An 18521-nucleotide genomic window follows, 5' to 3' on the forward strand; every position below is an offset into this window, starting at 1 on the left:
CTATTTGGAAGGACATGAAAGAGCAAATGGATGCTTGTGAATACTTCTTTCTCTGTTGCTGTGTTCAGTTCCAACTCAAGTAATTATCTTCATGTATGCAACTAGTCGATGGCGCAACCAACGGACACACAGAGACAGTTGCCAGATCTATTTTTTTTATTTAAATGCAGGTAGCTGTATTGGATATGAAGAAATGATTTATGGTTACACATTGTAAGTAGTAACACTTAAAATGACTGTAGTGGAGCCATCCACCTACTCTCTGATTTACCAATACTGTCTCAGTACTTAAGGATGTTGTTATACTATGCTTTCATGATTGTGACTATGATAGCTTAATCATAATATAGAGATAAGATAGCACAAACAAAAGAAAAGATCACACCCATGCTGACATTTCATGGATAACTTTGGCAGCTGAGTTGCACTGAAATGAAAATGACTGAAAATGAATGTTAAATGAAACTGAAATGAAAATGTGTGTGGCAGTCTGTTTCACTGTCTGCAGCCATCTATCTTGTACTCATATATAAACGCATTAAACCCTCTGCAGGCAATTTTAGTAGAAGATTGGTCACATTCTATTTTCTCAACCCAGGTGTTTGATTCCAGCAGATACCGTGTCCTATATGATAAAAGAGGAAGAGAATGAACGGGCTGAGAATCAAATTGTGTAAAATGATACATCTGTTAATATCAGTGAGTATACTTACTCTCCGTTCGAGTCGGTTGTGAGGCCATCTTTGCCCATGATGAGATACTGCTTTCCCACGTCTAACTGTCCTTTACACTGACGCCTCTTAGCGAACACTCGAACAGAATTTTCAGTCACATGCAAATCTCCCTCTGGTAGACAGAGCGTAGTCATTATGTTTATGATATTCAAACATAAATGTAGATAAATGAATGTATTCAATACTTACTTGATCTGAGTACTTCCTTCACATTCGTTTTGTACAGCTCAAAGTTACTCTTCTCAGAAACACTGAGAACTTCAACTATGTATGCTGAAATAAAGTAAGAATCAACCAGTAAATAACCATTCATTTGAACTGCTTTACTGATATTGTCACTTTGATGAAAGAATGAATTTGAAATCTTTTTATTCAAGTTAATATTAGATGCTTTTTACGCCATACTGTGTTGTGCAGCACTGACCGTAATCAACTATGGGGAAGAAGCAAGCATGTTCTTCACGGTCATTCTTTGTGATTCTTCGATTTTTTAGACCTTTGAATAGACTTTGTACTTTATGACAGGGTCCTAAAGGAAAGAGGAACATTATACAGTAAACAAATCTCAAAGGTAAAGCTTAATGTATTCACAGGTGTTTGATAGTATGGATATTAAAATAATGGCCTACTTTCTGCACACTGGCACACATCCTCTGAACACAGTTTGGAGACCATCTTGCTTCTTGCGGGGGCAGAGTAGAACACAGTGCACTTTATTTCTGCAAAGAAACCGCAAATAGTCAGTAAATTCCTGGTAATTTTTAACAAAGGTGACCCTTCTACCTTGACAAAAAATGCAGAAGATAAAAATAAAAAGCTTACGTGGTTCATAATAATCATAGAACACAGCTGGAGCGGGCTGCAGAAGGCCAATTGGCACTTTCTGTTCAGCATCGAAACTAATACATTCCTCTGGTTCAAAGAGCTAGAGTGAGAGAAGACATATTTTAGTACTGGACATGAAAATGTTTGTGTATGTAAACAGAGTTCAGCCTTACCTCATTGAAATAGAGCAGCACTCTTCCATAGGAGGTTTCATAATGAGAGATGTATTGTTCAGGTGTCTCTTTTAGCTGGGAGGAGACAAGAATTGAACTTTTTCAAATGATAGCAGAAGAAAAGACAGTTCTTGAATTCATTCCTCTGATTAACTTGTTTGTCAGCATAGTTTTGGTGTAAAAATATTAGAATAGAGTTGCAAAGTGGTTCTAGAAATGTTCTTCTCCATTCTGTATTCCCATTTTATGTTTATTTAATGATATCGTCAATGTTATTTAAATGATAGGGCTGGTGATTTTCTATACTTTTCTTATTGTCAACAAATCTCACTTGCAGAGCCAAACCAACAATGAATTGATCCTACTTACAAGTGCTTACAAGTATTGTGTGTGTATAAAAAGTCTGATATATCTTATTCCTCTGTGCCGCAGACCTCCATTTAAACTATTAAAAACATGTCAATGAGCCACACCGTTGCACTGGGTGACATGTTCCTTTGCCACAAAAGCAACGGTTACTGCCATAGAGCAGAAGTCAGTTTTCAAAATCATTTTTCTCAAAACAGTCATCCTTAAGGCATCACCATACACCACCATAAGTGGTTGTCAAAGGGCTGAGCAGTAAATAAAAAACTCTCAACCCCAATACCTTTTCATTGTCGGAAATTAGGGGGCCCGCGTCCAATAATTTCTGTAACTTACCAAAACTGATAATCTATCTAAAAGTGTGAACTGTTATCCCCATATTTAACATTTATTGTGTTCTACTGCATGTGGCTGTTCAGAACGCCTTCCAGTGTGGTTGGGCAACACATTGAACAAAGTTGTTCCTTCAGAGTAGCTTTCATTTACTGTTAGCAGTCCTTGTAACAGAATTTTGAGCTCTGTGATTGGATGTTTCTTGTTAAACATGCACTATGAGAGTGCAATTTTGATATAAATAGGCTTGTACCTTCTACTTTTTACCCTAGAACCAGATATTTTCTAACACCGTTGGTAATCTTTTGCACTGATAATTCAACTGAGAGAGTTTCATGTCTGTCCAAAGTCACCTCACATTGCCTATATTGAGAAAATGAATGAGACTTTTACTTCAGGAAACAGCAACACCCAAAATAGTTCCTCCCACTTTGTGCTGAGAATGACAGTGATGAAGAGAGGGTATAGAGAGTTACTAACCTTGTCCAGGTCCTCCTCTACAGCTTCAAATCCACTCAGAAGTGTAATGTCAGCAATGGCCATTCCTGTGAGATTGCGGGACAGGCTGTGACTAAACACAGGAAAACAATAAAAAACACAGGCTGAGAAAGACACTAATCGGGATTTGTGACCTTTTCTAGCAAAGCTCATTGTCTCACAAGTGACAATAGGGAGCAAATGAGATCTCATTCAACTAACCTGACGCAGACTCTGTAGGTGACTCCCTTGTCTGAATTTGCGCTGTTATCAACATCTCTCCTGTTTCGGGTGCGAGCATCATACCATTCAATAGCTGACCGTGGCACTCGTGCGTCTTTCTCCTCATTGACATCATCGTCATCATAATACTCATAATTTTCTATGACCTCAGCTGGAAAAACAGCAGTTAATGTAACTGTAGCTTTAATCAGCACTGCATGTGGTTTTGAGTTGTTATCAGTGACCAAAGCTCACCAGTGTACTTCACTTTCCCCTCCACCGTGACTCTGATAGACAGCTTGTCACAGTTGTCGTTGGGTTCCAGTAGGTAGTAAGCCTTCACAACCTGCCAAAGAAATTGGGGATTTACTGTAAATTATGGATCTCTTTCAGCATTCATAGAGACATTAATCAAACTTACTTTTAGCTTGACATCCCCTTCTCCTGTAAACTCTGCCAAAACATTGTTCCCTTCGAATTTCTGGAACAAAAGACACCAAAAACAAGTAATCTAAGAATGAGTTTAAATATTTATGGGTGTATTCAGGTGTTATGCTAAAAATGCTCTCTGATACCTTAAGGTTAGTTTCCACCTTCTCCTTCTGATTCGTCATCTCAAGATTTATTCTGTCTTGCTTTCCTGGAACTTTGAACTCTGCTATTACATTTGTTTCGGGCCTGGAGGACTTCTTTAACTCATACTCAGAGAGGGCTTCCAATGCCATCATGGTATCCTGGACACAATAATAAAACATTAATACCAAGTTTAACATCTCTACTCTGACAGTTAATTTGGACTGTACTGTATGGTGTGACACAGAGGATATATATGAGCTATGTCCAAAGACAGGAATTTTTGGTGGGTTTAAGCAATTCTCAATTTAGCAACCCAGTCACCTGTGTTGCTTTGTAGCCTCCAAAATAGTTTTCTTGGGTGGTTAACCAGCAGGCCGCTTTGTCTGCCCATTCGGTGTGCCCAAGTGCCACTGCAGTTAAGAGGGCATAGGCTGTAGTCTCTACTGTGATAGCGTCTGCCTCCTCTTGATTCCCTTTGCTGGCATCAGCTGTCCACAGATAACAGCTATTCTTCCCTGATAAGTAAGAAACAGACAATAAATGTCACACATTTCAAATACTACCATACTGTGACATATCCATTTGTTGAATTTAACATTTTAACCACAATGAGTATGTTTGCTCTTAGGGTTGGGCGATATGATAATAAAGACAGTGAGATGATAAAAAAAAATGTAATTGGGCAAAGATTTACACTATGATAGCTATCACTTTAATATCTCTGGGTGTGTTAGGTGATGTTGTAAATCAATGAATGGGACTTGTTGCATCAATGTGATGAAATGTTGTTTTCTCAGGTAGTTATTTCTCTTTATTTCTTAAAAGCAGACATTTATGTCAAGTTATTTTATCAATAAACCATTTCTCAACTGATTTTCCATAGAACTGATTATACATTCATCATATATACTTTATCATTTATCATATATATCATTTACATATTGTTTATTTTCATCTGATCTTGTTTTGTTAAGCACTTTGGGCAGCATCTTTGTATGAAAGGTGTTATACAATTATTATTATTATTATTATTATTATTATTATTATTATTATTATTATTATTATTATTATTATTATTATTATTATTATTATTATTATTATTTTCATGAAATACCATATCACCCACTCCTATTTGCTTTGATTGAACATGCCTTCAGTAGCCATTCCTTGAAGTCTTATCCAGAAAGATGTAAGATCTGTTCCTTCTGGCAGGCACACTGAGAGGCAGTAGGCTGTAATGGCCACAGCATAGGGCTGCTGAAGCTCCCCAAAGTGTGACACGAGATACGTTGTTGCTCTTGAAATACTTGCTTCCTGGTAGAAAATACATGTGGACATGTAGCATGCATGTAGTCAGTGAATTATTTTAATCTAATCTTCTTTACAAATTATGCATATGCATTAACAACAGTGTATTAAAATATGTTCAAATAAAACTACAACAATAACAACACTACAGCCATGCTAGCGGCATGCTAACATTTCCTAATTGGCAGTAATGTCTGGATGTATTACACAAAGTACAGCCAAGACTGATGGGAATGTCATCAGTTTTGCAGGCATTTGGTCATAAACCTACCAAATACCTGCATACCTAATATTGTGGCAATCCATCCAAAGATTTTCAAGACATTTCACTCAGAACCACAAAAATCAACTTCATGGTGGCTGTAAAGGAAAAGTCAGGTATCCAAGTAGATTAGCATACATAGCCTGGGACTCATGAATTATCTGTACATAGTTGTATGACGATCTAGTTTAACAGTTGTGGAGATATTTCAGTCTCATAGCCATGCCAAAAGCTAAAAACAGTCACCTAGGACAGCAAGTCTTTATATTATCTCACCACATCATTTCTCCCTTCAGCTGTCAGGAATTGAAGGGACCGGTGCAGTGCAAGAGTTATGAAAGCTGTCATGGATGCTTTTTCATCGTGTTCTTTCTACAATTAACACAAAGAGACAATATTGCATTCAAATAAATGCCATTCAGTTTGTTGCCACCTCAAATACTGTTGTAATATACTCTATATGCATGTTCTAACATGTACGAAGTAGCTCATAAAAGAGGTTACCATCACTCCTCTGTGTAGCACAGGCTTTGGGTCACTGTATGACCCATCGTTGTTCTGTACTGTGAGCAAGTGACTGACTGGTTGTCTGATCTCTTCAAATGATACAACCCTAGTCCTCCTGCCCTGTTGTCCAAAAGATGCTGTCTGACGCTCTGCCACCAATGAAAAAAGTTTGACAACAAGAGCATTCGCCCTGAGGACAAAAAAAAGAAAAATAAGAGAGTGGTGAAGATGGAAAAATCAGATTTACAATTTAAGATGCTCAAAATGACAAAAGTTAATTTATTATATGAGACACTGTAACTACCTTACATCTCAAAGATCAGGTCTCTCCTTTCTCATGCTGAGGGTCGTATGAAGATAACAATCATACATGCTTTCATATTGTTACTTCTTAACTATTTGCAATTCACTGTGGAACAATCTCACGTCTTCAGTTAGTTCAAAATGCAGCTGCTCCTACTTATACTGCTGAACTGCTGCTCCCCTTATGAGCCAGAGCGCAACTTCAGATCTTCAGGCAGATTTTGTTGTCAGGGCGCCTCAGCTTTGGATCTCCCTGCCTGAAGGTCTGAGGCTTGCAGAATCAGTACATAAACGTATCTTTTTAACAAAGCATTTTATTGATGTTTGCCCTAATTTGTATGTTTTCCAGTTCCTCTTTGTTTTATGTGTTTTATTGTATTCTATTGTATTTTAGGTTATTTTAGTCTTTGTACTTTTATTAGCTTGTATTTAATTGCAGTGCTGATTTTGTATTTGAAGAATTGTGTAACACTGTTTGAAAAGGTTTTATATAAATAAAGTTTTTTATCATTATTATTACAGCAAATATCAAAAAGGCAACTTTAAACAAATACTCACCAATTACTAGATGGCACTGTATACCATGATCCATAAGATATGCCTTTCTTGAATGTTAAAATCCTCATATAACCTGTCAAAAAAAGTGTTTACTTTGTTTAAAAGAAGAATGTCTACAGCCCTGTTAGTGAGTCATAGAGGGTTCAACGTTCATTACATTACAAGAAGAGGATGGAACAGCCTGGGGATCCCTTTTTATTCTCAATAGGAGAAACCATTTTTTGTGTGCTTTCATCTAGTCTTGCTTTAAAACACTGGCTTTCTGTTACATTTGGGATTTAATTCAAAATCTTTCTAATTACTTACACAGTGATATCTGCCATATATCAATGAGATATTTATTCTACGGAAAATACTATAAAAGGGCAAAAAAAGACATGTAGGCACATAGTTATAGACCTACTTATCAAATGACAAAGACATTATTCAATTAGTTGCTTGATGTGCTCCTACCTTCCTCAATTTTTTGAAGAGCATTATCTCTGCTACCTGCAGGCAGCTCAAACCATTGCTCAGACAGGTCAAGGTAGCGGAGGGCTAAAGCTGTGGGGGACATTCGTGCCGTTGTCTGTTCCAAACATCCTTTAGGCAATACGATCAAGCTGTTAACCTTCTCAGGCGAAAGAAGGTTCTTTGCATATGAATTGTCAAATCCGTCCCCTGTCAGGTGAGAACATTGAAAGGTTAAGACGCTGTCATTATAAAGGTCTGTGAAGTGCATATCTGTGTCTAACTGCACATATACCTTCCACTGAGATGAAAATATTGGTGTTGGAGTCGGGGACTGTTTCGTCTGGTAAAGTTCCATCAATAATGAGAGTCTTTGTGCTCCTCCCTATCACAATGGAGAGAAGTATGTTGATAAAGCAAAGGTAAATGCAAAGTAAAGAATTAAATATGATGAAGAATTAAGTATTATTAAGAAATAGTGACACGACTCACCATCCAATTTGAGCACTTGGGTTTTTTCTACTCTCTTTTCTATTCCTTCTGTCTACAAACAAATTAAACATGAAAATATGGGAGTGAAAAAAAGTATGTTGATGTAAATTTATATTACTAGCACACAAATATGCTCATACTGATATTTTAAAGCATCATCATAGTCAATAAGCAGATAAACCAATGTTGTTGTCGTCACTCACCCACACATTCAAAGGCTTTTCAATTGCATCTATTCCATACTCATTCTCTATATCATAGAGGCGTATTTTGATGGGTATTGAACCGATTATCATGGGGACAGCAGAGAAAGTGACAAACTGGGAAGAGCTTGGTTCCACTGTAATGTTAACAAAGGATGAAGTGGTGGCTGAACCGGGGGAACACAGACCCTCACTTTGCTCCATGTGAACTGCCACCTAGAGAAATGTAGAAATGTGTTCACAGAGAAAGACAACATTAAAAATTGAATTTCAGTCTTTTACCCAGTAGGTGGTCACTGGTTAAAGTGCCACAAAACATTAAGTTATATCTACCTGTAGTGTTTCATAGCCGTAGTTGTAGATAACAGGTGAAATGGCTAGTTGCTCATATTTTTTTACTGAGTAAGGCAGTGTCAGAGACACAAATGTCCTCTTAAATGCTTTGAACTGTGTCGGCTGAGCTACACAGAAACCTAAATGAAATATGAAGTGAAGCACAGTTATTATGAGAAGTTTTTTCATCATATATCTCAGATGTATTTGTGAAGTGGGAAGCTGTTATTACCAGTGGTTGAAGATAAAGTCGCGACCTGAATCTCCCATGTGGTGATGGAATCGGGTAGATGAAAATAATGCCTAAAAGAGTTGTCAATCCGGAGAAAATGAATTTATTGCTTGTAAAATGTCTGACGAATGCTTTGTTTATTCATATTATAGCTTTTAACTGATGCACTTGACCAGAAACTCTTACGTTTTTTTGTCTGTTACATCAAATTCTTTGAATTCAAAGCTTGGGGGGAAAAATCTCCGAATGTATTGAGCAGTGCTGTCCAAGAAGAACTGTTCAATGTCCACTGTGCTTGAAGCTAAAAAACAAAAAAAATGACAGGTTTGTGATGATCATTCCACAAAATGCTATTTAAACAGGAAAAAGTTTTAAATATCCACATGATAATTTCATCTCACTTCTGCCAAGACCTCTCTGGGCATCCTCTTGGATCTTTTTTTTTCTCAGACGTTCTCCCTCAAGGCAGCATTTTAAAAACACATCTGCGCACTCAGTTTTGGCTTCCACCAGAGACACCCTCTTTGCTCTTTCTTGACATGTTCGTCTCATAGGGATGAGAGAAAACCCGCGAACACAACACTCTTGCAAATCTTTATCGGAAAAGTTCGATTCTGAAAGTGACATTAAAAGACATATTTTATAGCATATTCTTATCAGAAGCATTTTACATGATCTCAGACTGATATTGTGATGCCAGAATTCTGTCGTACTTAAGCTCATCATTTCCTGCTGAAGGTCCACAGAACGTTGTCGTCGTGCAGATTGTGAATCACAGACAATATCTGGAAAAGTCGTATAACAGTATAAAAGCTCAGCTCAAGGCAAGAAACATTTTTGTAAATGTTTGTGTATAATGAAACACCAGTGACACCACAACTAAAAACTCCCTGGCTCCCCTTAGGCCTAGAGGTCTGGAATTTTATACAGGTGTGGTTGACAAGATTTAGAAGGTATGTGGTGATTTGCATAGTTCTGGTGTAAAGCTGGTTATTGTTATTCAAATATGACTCATCATACACAAGGACCAAAAACACTTTTCTGAGCTATATTTGAACTGATGTAATTTTGGTTGTGTTTTAGCCACATGCTAAACAAGCACATTTCCAGATACTAGAAGATGTTACTTTTCAAATGAAGCCTTATACATGCGTTTTGGCCTTACAGTTCCTCTATAAGGCCAAAGCACACATGTTTATTACTTACTTCTAGTTGTATGTAGTTTTGCTTTAATTTGGCTTAGGATAAAACAATCTGCATGGCTAGATACCACTACAGGTCAGTGAGAAAATATTTCTGGTAATCTGGATGAACCAACCCTTTAAAACATGTCCTTTCAACACACACTGCAATAACCTATGTCCCATTGCCTGAAAATATCTGCATGATCTTGTGTCAAAACAAATATTCACTTTTTATCACATCTAAACTGATACATACTGTAAAATATAAAAATTTAAAGTGTTCTAATTCAGCATTTCCCTGGTATTTTTAGAATGAGTTTTGACACTAAATGATTAAACATTATTCAGTCAACTCGTAAGGAAGAAGGAGGTATATGTATGTATGTAAATATTACATATATCATATGTAAATATGTATTATTGAAGTGTGGATTTGTGACAAATATTATTATTGTTGTTGTTTATTGTTATTGTTTATAGTTTCTGTAATGCAAGACTCTACATATAGAGATGAATCTGGATAATAAATTTGTTCTGCTCTCAGTTTACATTTTAAAGAAAGGACAATTGTGCTTCTGTCATACCCTTTCTGAACTCTGACTGGGACTGAGACACAAAAGACAAGCCAGCATCAATGAGTATGGATACTGGGTTAAATCCTCCGCCGTATGAGCAACCAAGGTCATATGACTGCATAGAGGAAAACACCTGAAAAGTGTAAACAAGAACAGGAATTTACTCATCACATTACAATATATAGGTTGAATAAAACAACCTCTGTGTCTTGCGAGAGAAAGTGTGTGAAAGTGTTACCTGTTTGCTTGTGAGTTTATTGTCTGCTTTTAGAGCGTAGAAGGCCTTATCAACTGCCAGCAAAGCGACTTTCGCTCTCGCACCGTGTAAATCAATTTCTAGCTCAGCTTTGTTTCCGGGTACAAATGGTGATTTTGATTCCACCTAAATTAAAGTGAAGGATGTTACAGACATTTTGAAATGCCATTGTCCAAGATCAAGGTTAATTCAATCGACACGTCTAAATATTTGCATGTAAAGGCATAGGCAGTTCAGTCATTGAAACTAACCTAAACATAACAGAAGTGAATATTTTGTGTTGACAGCGAATGATAATTGGCCTGCAGCCTAATAAAGCTTTAGTCAACTTAATTAAGTCTACCCTCACACCTCCTTTCCTGCCTACTTTATAACAAATGCAAAACAATATAAGATGCATCTTTTTACAGAATTACCCTTTTTGAACACACAGTCAATAGCGGTAAAGTTCTGTTTGTCTACTCTCGCACTCTGCTCAGGCTGCACTCTTATCTCTTGTGTTTACTTACCCTGACCTTTATCCCGCATTCATCCCTGACATCTACCCACACAGAGTCAGCAATGATGTCACCACCCTGGTTGTAGAAGTAGCCAATCAGACGGAAGGATGGCACCATGTCAGCAGTTATCCTAAGGTTGACTTTCGCTGACTTACCAAGTAATAAAGTGCCTGTTCTTATTAGCATCCCATGACTTAAGACCTTCAACAGAGACAATTGAATATGTTTAATTGTGACAAACTGTTACTCCTCTTTCTCAAAACATGTTGTATTCAGTCAGATATGCCTCACCATGTAGTATATGTACCCAGTAGGTGGGGCATTGAAAGTGTTGTATGTCACTGATAGATCATCATTCATAGAGTATATCTTCTTGGTAAAAGTCATATAAAGGTGGCTGTCACCCTGTTGTTGCTGTTGAATTACTTTCCTCTGTTGCGAGCCATCTGCAGACACCTGTTGGAACCAGAGGTGGAAACTGTTAAAACTGAACTAAAGCAAATTTAACACTTTTAACTGAGTCGTTAAGGGATACTAACTTCAACAGTGATTGCACCAGCTGCATTTTCGATATTAAAGATAGAAAACACTGCCCCCTCCTGGTCAGTGATGCCTTGCCCAGATCCCTCAGAGGAGTTTGGTACATCAATCTTTACTTGCACACCAGCTGCCGGGGAGCCATCAGGGAGACGCAGGAATGCCTATAATAACAGCAAATAAAATCTTTTATACACAAACTATTTATTCAGTTTGTCGTTTACATACAGTAATTGTGTAGTCATTCATTACCACAACATCCAGCGGATATCCAGGAAGGAAATATGAGCGAGTTCGAGAGAGATCTATGGTGTATCGCTGGGAGATGATGGGAAGGGAAACTTCTGCCTCTTGCATTTCACTACCTGGACCAAACAATACATACAAACACCATCAATAGTGTAATTGCCGTGCTCCTAGATGCTCATAACAAGAAACAGAAACATCTACTGTACTCTTCACAGCATATGACTCTGTATACAACACACCAAATCAGTTATACAGGTTAAAAAGTATATTCTTTCTTTACATCATAATAGGCTAATAACAATACTTTAGATCAAAGAAAAATAAAAACAACAACAATAATCAATAATTCAATGGGGTTTTTTTCGGTTCTCAGAGGTTTCTGACTTTAACAATGGCAGGCCATATAGTGTGACAGTGTGTCCTTTACTTTGTATGTTGGTGACAAATACTCCCAAAAAGAGTTGTGCTCCACTGCACTGTAAATCAGAGAGGGTTTCGTTCAGCTGATCTTGGATGTGCTTATTTATTTTTGCTGTGCTGTGTGACGCTTTTGCAATTCCATCCTGGATCTGCAAGAAACAGCATTTTTGTTGTTTTTCAAGTATTGTAACACTTTAGGGATTAACAGCATTATACATTTTGGATAGATATCTGTTTTTTCTCACCGAACCAGTTAACTCCAGTCCCTTGATAAAGATAGGCGTCTCTTTTTGACCATCGGTTGTGCCTTTTTTTACCACTCCAAATTGGCAGTGGTAGGCCCCTCTAACTGTCTCACCATATGAATACCTAGAGAAAATCATTGTAACATTATGACTGCTGAAATAAAGACAAAAAAAGCCTGAAAATGTAATGAGAGAGAAAATTAACTCAAAGACATCAACATAACTATATGTGAACAAAATATTAAGCTTTCCTTCTTGAAAAACACTGCATTGGGGTTACTGTACACATTTATTACCCCATTCTGCAACTGCACAGTGCTTCTAGCCACTCTTTGCCTTTTTTGAGGTTTATCACAGTAGTTTAGCATCTAGCAGCTAAATATTTTTTTTGAGTTCAGTTTGTGGACTAAACCAGAGCTAAAAGGCCAAAGACTGATGGATGTCTGTTCATCATATGGCCAGAAACATTACTCAGATGAGAGTAATGTAATGTCACAACTGGTTGCTAACATGTTAACATTAAACTAGCTGTAACCTTGGAGACAATGTAAGCAAACTTCATAAAGAAATGTCAGGGCTGTGTATTTGTCAACTGCCCTGCCAACTGGCCAAAAATGGATTAATATTGCATTAACAACAGATTTATTGGGAAATTAATCAACACTTACATGGCTGAGATGGTGAAGCTCAACTGTTCAGCATTCAATAAAATGTAGCTCTCATCCATTGTGATGCTCACCTCAAAAGTTGGTAAAACTAGGATGTGTAACAATGGAAATGTTTTTAAAGGGAAGGAATATTATCTGTTAGTTTAAAAAAAGTAAAATACTTTCATCAGATTAGTAGCTTACCAAATTTTTGGACTTTGAACTCCCTGGAAGCAAGCTGTGCTTCATCATCTTCATGGTGTGCTATAATTTTCCATGTGCCCATTCTTTGTAAACAAAACATATTTTATCATATGTAAGTTGCTTGTGCTGTTGTGTTAGTCACCGTTTATTGCAAATCTGTTTTCACATACTTAGATACGTCAGGTATGGGGAATGTGCCTTTGAGTATTCCTCCCTTGGCAGTGTTAAGGGATTTCATTATTCTGTTTCCAGCAGCATTCTATCATGAAACGATAAAAGCATGAATTACGAGATTTAAACCATTAAAATAACATCTACAGATGTGTGCAGAAAATGCATCTACTCACAAACACTGATATCTGGATAATGTCGTCGACCGGCCTTAATGTCTGGTCAAGAGTGAAGATCCTATACTTCACTAAAAAAGAGTAAATCAACATAAAATGGCTTTAAAAAATAGTCACTGTTAACCCTTCTATTCACATTCGTTCACTTTCTTTTTACCTGTCTGTGTTGGGTTGTACATTGGCTGATCAGTCTGGATGAAGACATACCCTCTGCGTTTTGATACCAGGACCTTTGTTGTACGCCTGATATTGAGGCTCTCTGCCACTAGAATAAGGTAGGGGTGTTTTTTGATTTTTTTTTTTGATGGAGGGATGCTTGACAAAATTTCGTTGTCTATCTGTAAAGATGCAAACGAGAAGTGTTGGTTTATGACATCTCAGTCCTGTCTAAATTTGTATGACTGAGGAAGCTTTGGTTACACTTTATTTTGCATGATCTTTAATTTTATACTAATTTCCTGGAAATTTTCTGAGTAATTTACAGGTATTTAACAGTTATAGGACATTTTACAGAAAGGGCGGTGCAATTTGGTAATTTGGGCTAAACCAGAAGCTAGCTGTCTCAGCCGGCAGAGCATGTGCAATATGTTTTCATCTGGGTAATTTCTTTATAGTGGGGAAGTGGCGCCACTGAGCACCTTTCATAGGAATGAACGGGGCCCCGCCTTCAACGATGTATCCAGTTCTCTTTATACATCTATGGTAGATATAAAGGGCTCATTTTAGGGTAACAAAAGCACAACAATTCTTATTTTCAGAATAATTATACACTAATTGAAACATATATTCCATTTATGCCAAGTCCATTCCACTAGATGCCACTAAATTCTAAACATTGCACCTTTAAGAATCTAATTTATAAAGAATTTTTGCACATTAACAACTACATATGAACCCAAATATGAGTGGTCACTTACCAACTAAACCAACTTAACACTTTTTGTTTATTTCTTGTAATTTGTACCAAATTGCATCATCCTCTCTGTTAAATATCCTAAACATTATACCTGCAAATTACCCTGAAAATTTTCAGGAAATTAGTACATAATTAAGGGACCTTTAAAATAACGCATTACATAAGTTTTTCATACCATGAGCTCCACCTGTTTGATGTCACTTTCACTGGCACACGAAGTTGAAACCTTCTTAGACACCACAGTACCACGAATCTCATGCTCCAGATAGAGAGTAACAGGAGTATTAACATGACCCCGTCCCATCTGGACAAACACTTTCTCATTAACACCCACATGAAACACGGAGGGGGCTGAGATGAAGAATCTGCACCGAAAGATAAAAAATAGCACTTTACTGTATCCTTCACATTGCTTTTTTTTTTTTTTTGCATTCATATACTTCTATGCTTATACATAAACAGCAAGTTTATATATAAGCATATACAGACATGTTCTGTCTAATCTATTACCTCGACAGAATAATCATGAAACATACATGACACTCAAATATATTATTTAATGTGTGGATATCACATCCTAGACAGAAAGAATATTTTAAATCTCTCTTACATATATTATTAGCAGTTATTAAAGATCCTGTTTTAAGTTTATTTGCTTACAATTCATTACTACATAATGTATATTCATGCAGCTATTCCTACATTTACCTGTTTTCCGTTGAACACTCTGTGTCCACAGTCAAGATCAGAAGCAGTATCGAAAAGATGTAGCACTTCATTGTGCAGCTTCTACTTCTTTGCCTGTACTGACACAGGGTTTTGATTAGCTCAGGTTTTTGTAGGTCATCCTCCCCTGTATTTCTCAATCATGAAATGTCTAAATGCCCTCCCTCTGTTTTTTTCTTCTTGGACAACTGAGAAATATGCACCACTCCTCATGTAGAATGTACAAACTGGCAATAAATAAACTAAGAAAATCCTCATACTGTCAAATAGCATGTATACTGATGTGTATGTCAGATAGCATGTGTACTGATGTGTACAGATGTGTGCCATACTTCTTGGTTTAGTAGTGTGTACATGTATATATGGATGAAACTATGTAATCTAAACATAGTTATCTAAAACACAAGGTTAACAACATGCAGATCAGATCATAGAGGACTGATGAATGTATTTTATACTACAGCATGTTTTTCATTTTTATAAAAGTCATTATTATATCACTGCTTGGCTTGCAGCATGGAAAGTGTTTGTTTCTGTTTCACAATGTGTAACTATCACCTCATTGGTCACAGCATGTCAGCCAGATTTCCCCCAAATCATGTGATTTACAAGAAATCAGGTTTGGATTGTTTGCGTTTTGGTTGGAATAGCTACTTCTAATTCCAAAACAAATGGTTCAAAGGCCATTTTTAGAGGTCAAGTGTATCTGCAAACTCCCTACTACAACAATTTCTTCAGTTTAGTGAATCCAATCTTTTTATATATTTTATCTATAGCTACTAAAGCTGCTTATTTGACACATGATGACACACACATGAATGTTCTGTTTATTTATAACTTTTCTATCCTTATCATGTGTGTATTCAACTAATCATGCACTGAATGGAATTTAAAAGGCTGCCAAAATATGTTCTGATCTGGCAAAATGGAACAGTATGATTAATTGACACAGACTATGATCAGGTTTTGATCTCAGTAAGTAACAAAAGATATACAAAGACAATGACAGAAACGTTTTTTTTCTTCATGAACAGATCAAGGAAAGATGCAGTCAAGAGAGTAATAAAAGCGCATCTGTCTTCCAAGTGTACATACCAGGATACATCATTAAACACACTGATGGGACAGACAATCCCCTATTTATTTTAATGTACATTTAAAGCATACTAACACTGCAAGTGAATGCAACAGATGTTTACAGATGTGACAGTAGACTTTAACTCACTATAGAGACAGAAGGGTCATACTCTGAAAACCACGCCCACCGGAGGACAAAACAGTCAGTGCCATAATATGCAGCCAAAAGCTTAAACGCGAACAAAATGACTGATTTCAGCATGTCAACGGACTATTTTAGCACCATATGTCTGCCAGAGAGTTATAGCATATGTTGAAACCCTTTACATTAAGATGCAATACATGAATGCAAGGGCTGACATCACGTCTACAGAAGAGATAGCACAACTGAATAGCAAACTCCACTACATAACAGGCTGGCATGACACTTTTCACAGCTGATATGGCGACTACAGTTTGCAAACAGAGTCTGACATGCAGTTATTTCCCGTTCAGGCTCTTTTTTACAGTTAGCATCTCAGCTAAATGCAGGTTAGCTATTATGTGATTTAAACGTATATTACAAACACTGCACTACCTTTCAATTAAACAGCTGTTCTGTTTTGACTTTCATGCGTGTTGTCTGTGACTGTAGCAGCGTGTCCAGGTTTACGTGACATTTTTACGGAGGTTTTTGAGCTGCAGGCTGTCCTTGCAGCTCAGGTCGGGTCTGTTTCTTCCACCGCACAGCACACAGCCCTGTAACTACTTTTGTCTTCTTAAAGGCCAGGTTTTTCTATTCCGCAGCTTATAAAAACGTATAACCACCACACAACAGCTTTTAGGGTATTTTTCTGTTTGCTAACGGACAGAAGTGACAAGGAGGCAACTTCACTCAATACAAAGTCAATGGAGAGCAGTGATTGTTTTCCCCTCGCAGGTGGGCGGGATTTAACTGCGCTCTGTCTCTATGTGCATATGTTTTACTCACTTATACACTTGTACACAGTTTTACTTATACAAATACCTTGCATGTGAATGTTAACACCCATAGAGAGCTATGTCAAGACTTTTGGACGAATTTAAATGTCAAAATTGTTATCCCAGCTATGTTCTCAAGATTTCAGGTTTGATCCGTCATGTCTCTGAAATCTTGTCTCAGTTTTCCACCTTCCTTTGACATGCTCTAGTAGTAGATATGTGTGGGGTAAAATTTACCCATTCAACTCTTATGTCTATACACAATTGATGTTAAAAGTATTTTTTTCAACTTATTTTATGTTTTTTTTTTTTTTTTTAACAATTTGCATTTTTAAAATGTCCTTCAGAAGTGTCAGATTAGATAATAAGTAGCTGTAATATCAACATTGACCTTAAAAATAGCTTCAGACAACAACAAAAATATTGTCTCATGTAAAGTTACAATCAAGCAAACTCAGTTACACATGTAACAGAAATGGGTAAATCATGGCCCTACAATTTATAATCCAAAGACACATTTGGCACATGGAGGAAACATCTCTGTCAGCCTCCATTTCACGTAGCCAACCATAAGCCATGTGGCCTTGTGCCATATCATCTATTCCTCCATTACTAATCTTATTCTCCTCACATAACAATACGATAGATACAAATTTGAACTTTTTCATATTCAGTTGTCAAGCAAACTAGATAAGCAACTAGGCCACATGTTCATGTTTTTAGACAGTCCACTTGTTTTTTTCAATATGATATTCACACACCTAAAACAAATTAAACAGTTTGCAAAGTTTTCCACTGTGTACAGAAAATTGAAAATGTCAGTCCACTGCTGCGGCCCTGGAGAAGGTATTCGCAGCCTTTAGGCCAACACACAATTGAAATATCAAAGTCCTGCCACCGGAAGCTCAGTTTGATTCGAGAAATTGACTTGAAAAACCTAATTTTAAGTCAAAATCACATTCAATAGTAATCACAATAATTTTCAAATCATTGTATTCAAATTTGAATTGTACCTTACAGATGTCAATATATATCAATTTAAGCAAAGAGTTAAAAATCCAAAGACAAACTTTTTACAACAATTTAAATGCAGTCTCTCCTTAGCACACAGCTACACTACATTTATTCCTGTGTCGATCTCTGCAGTAAGAGGTTAAAGGAAGTAAATGAGAGTCTGGCGCATGATGTCCATCCACAACTCCTGGATGTGGAGAAGTAATACAAGAATTGCGTTTGGACAATCAACACCAAACTCCCTGTCAAACTTGGGATGAACTGAAATTGCATCTCTTAGCCCTGGAAGTAAAAGCTGCAATGAAGAAAT

The 18521-nt window shown here is 36.9% G+C and overlaps 1 protein-coding gene across 2 annotated transcripts; it reads right to left on the reverse strand.

Moving 5' to 3' along the window:
• Positions 1-141: 141 nt before the first annotated feature.
• On the reverse strand, positions 142-17117 carry c4b (complement 4B (Chido blood group)). 2 transcript variants are annotated; one of them, XM_044359749.1, is made up of 42 exons: positions 16903-17117; positions 15143-15235; positions 14610-14799; positions 13676-13856; positions 13519-13589; positions 13342-13430; positions 13172-13254; positions 12989-13076; positions 12321-12444; positions 12083-12224; positions 11659-11771; positions 11409-11570; positions 11161-11325; positions 10879-11070; positions 10352-10495; positions 10123-10246; positions 9068-9139; positions 8756-8968; positions 8541-8655; positions 8355-8425; positions 8123-8262; positions 7790-8005; positions 7587-7638; positions 7390-7479; positions 7098-7304; positions 6645-6717; positions 5781-5973; positions 5553-5648; positions 4858-5020; positions 4028-4221; positions 3706-3864; positions 3552-3611; positions 3386-3476; positions 3131-3302; positions 2912-3002; positions 1733-1807; positions 1557-1659; positions 1364-1453; positions 1159-1263; positions 924-1007; positions 714-846; positions 142-625 (listed from the first exon to the last, which is right to left on the reverse strand). In XM_044359749.1, the coding sequence occupies exons 2-42, from the start codon at positions 15211-15213 to the stop codon at positions 496-498; spliced, it is 5127 nt and encodes a 1708-aa protein (XP_044215684.1). In that variant the 5' UTR covers positions 15214-15235; positions 16903-17117; the 3' UTR covers positions 142-495. The 2 variants fall into 2 exon arrangements, with proteins under 2 accessions (XP_044215684.1, XP_044215683.1); XM_044359748.1 differs by having other exon boundaries at positions 16815-17117.
• Positions 17118-18521: the final 1404 nt, after the last annotated feature.

The sequence above is a fragment of the Thunnus albacares genome, chromosome 8 (genome assembly GCF_914725855.1).
Source record: "Thunnus albacares chromosome 8, fThuAlb1.1, whole genome shotgun sequence".
NCBI classification, from domain to species: domain Eukaryota; kingdom Metazoa; phylum Chordata; class Actinopteri; order Scombriformes; family Scombridae; genus Thunnus; species Thunnus albacares.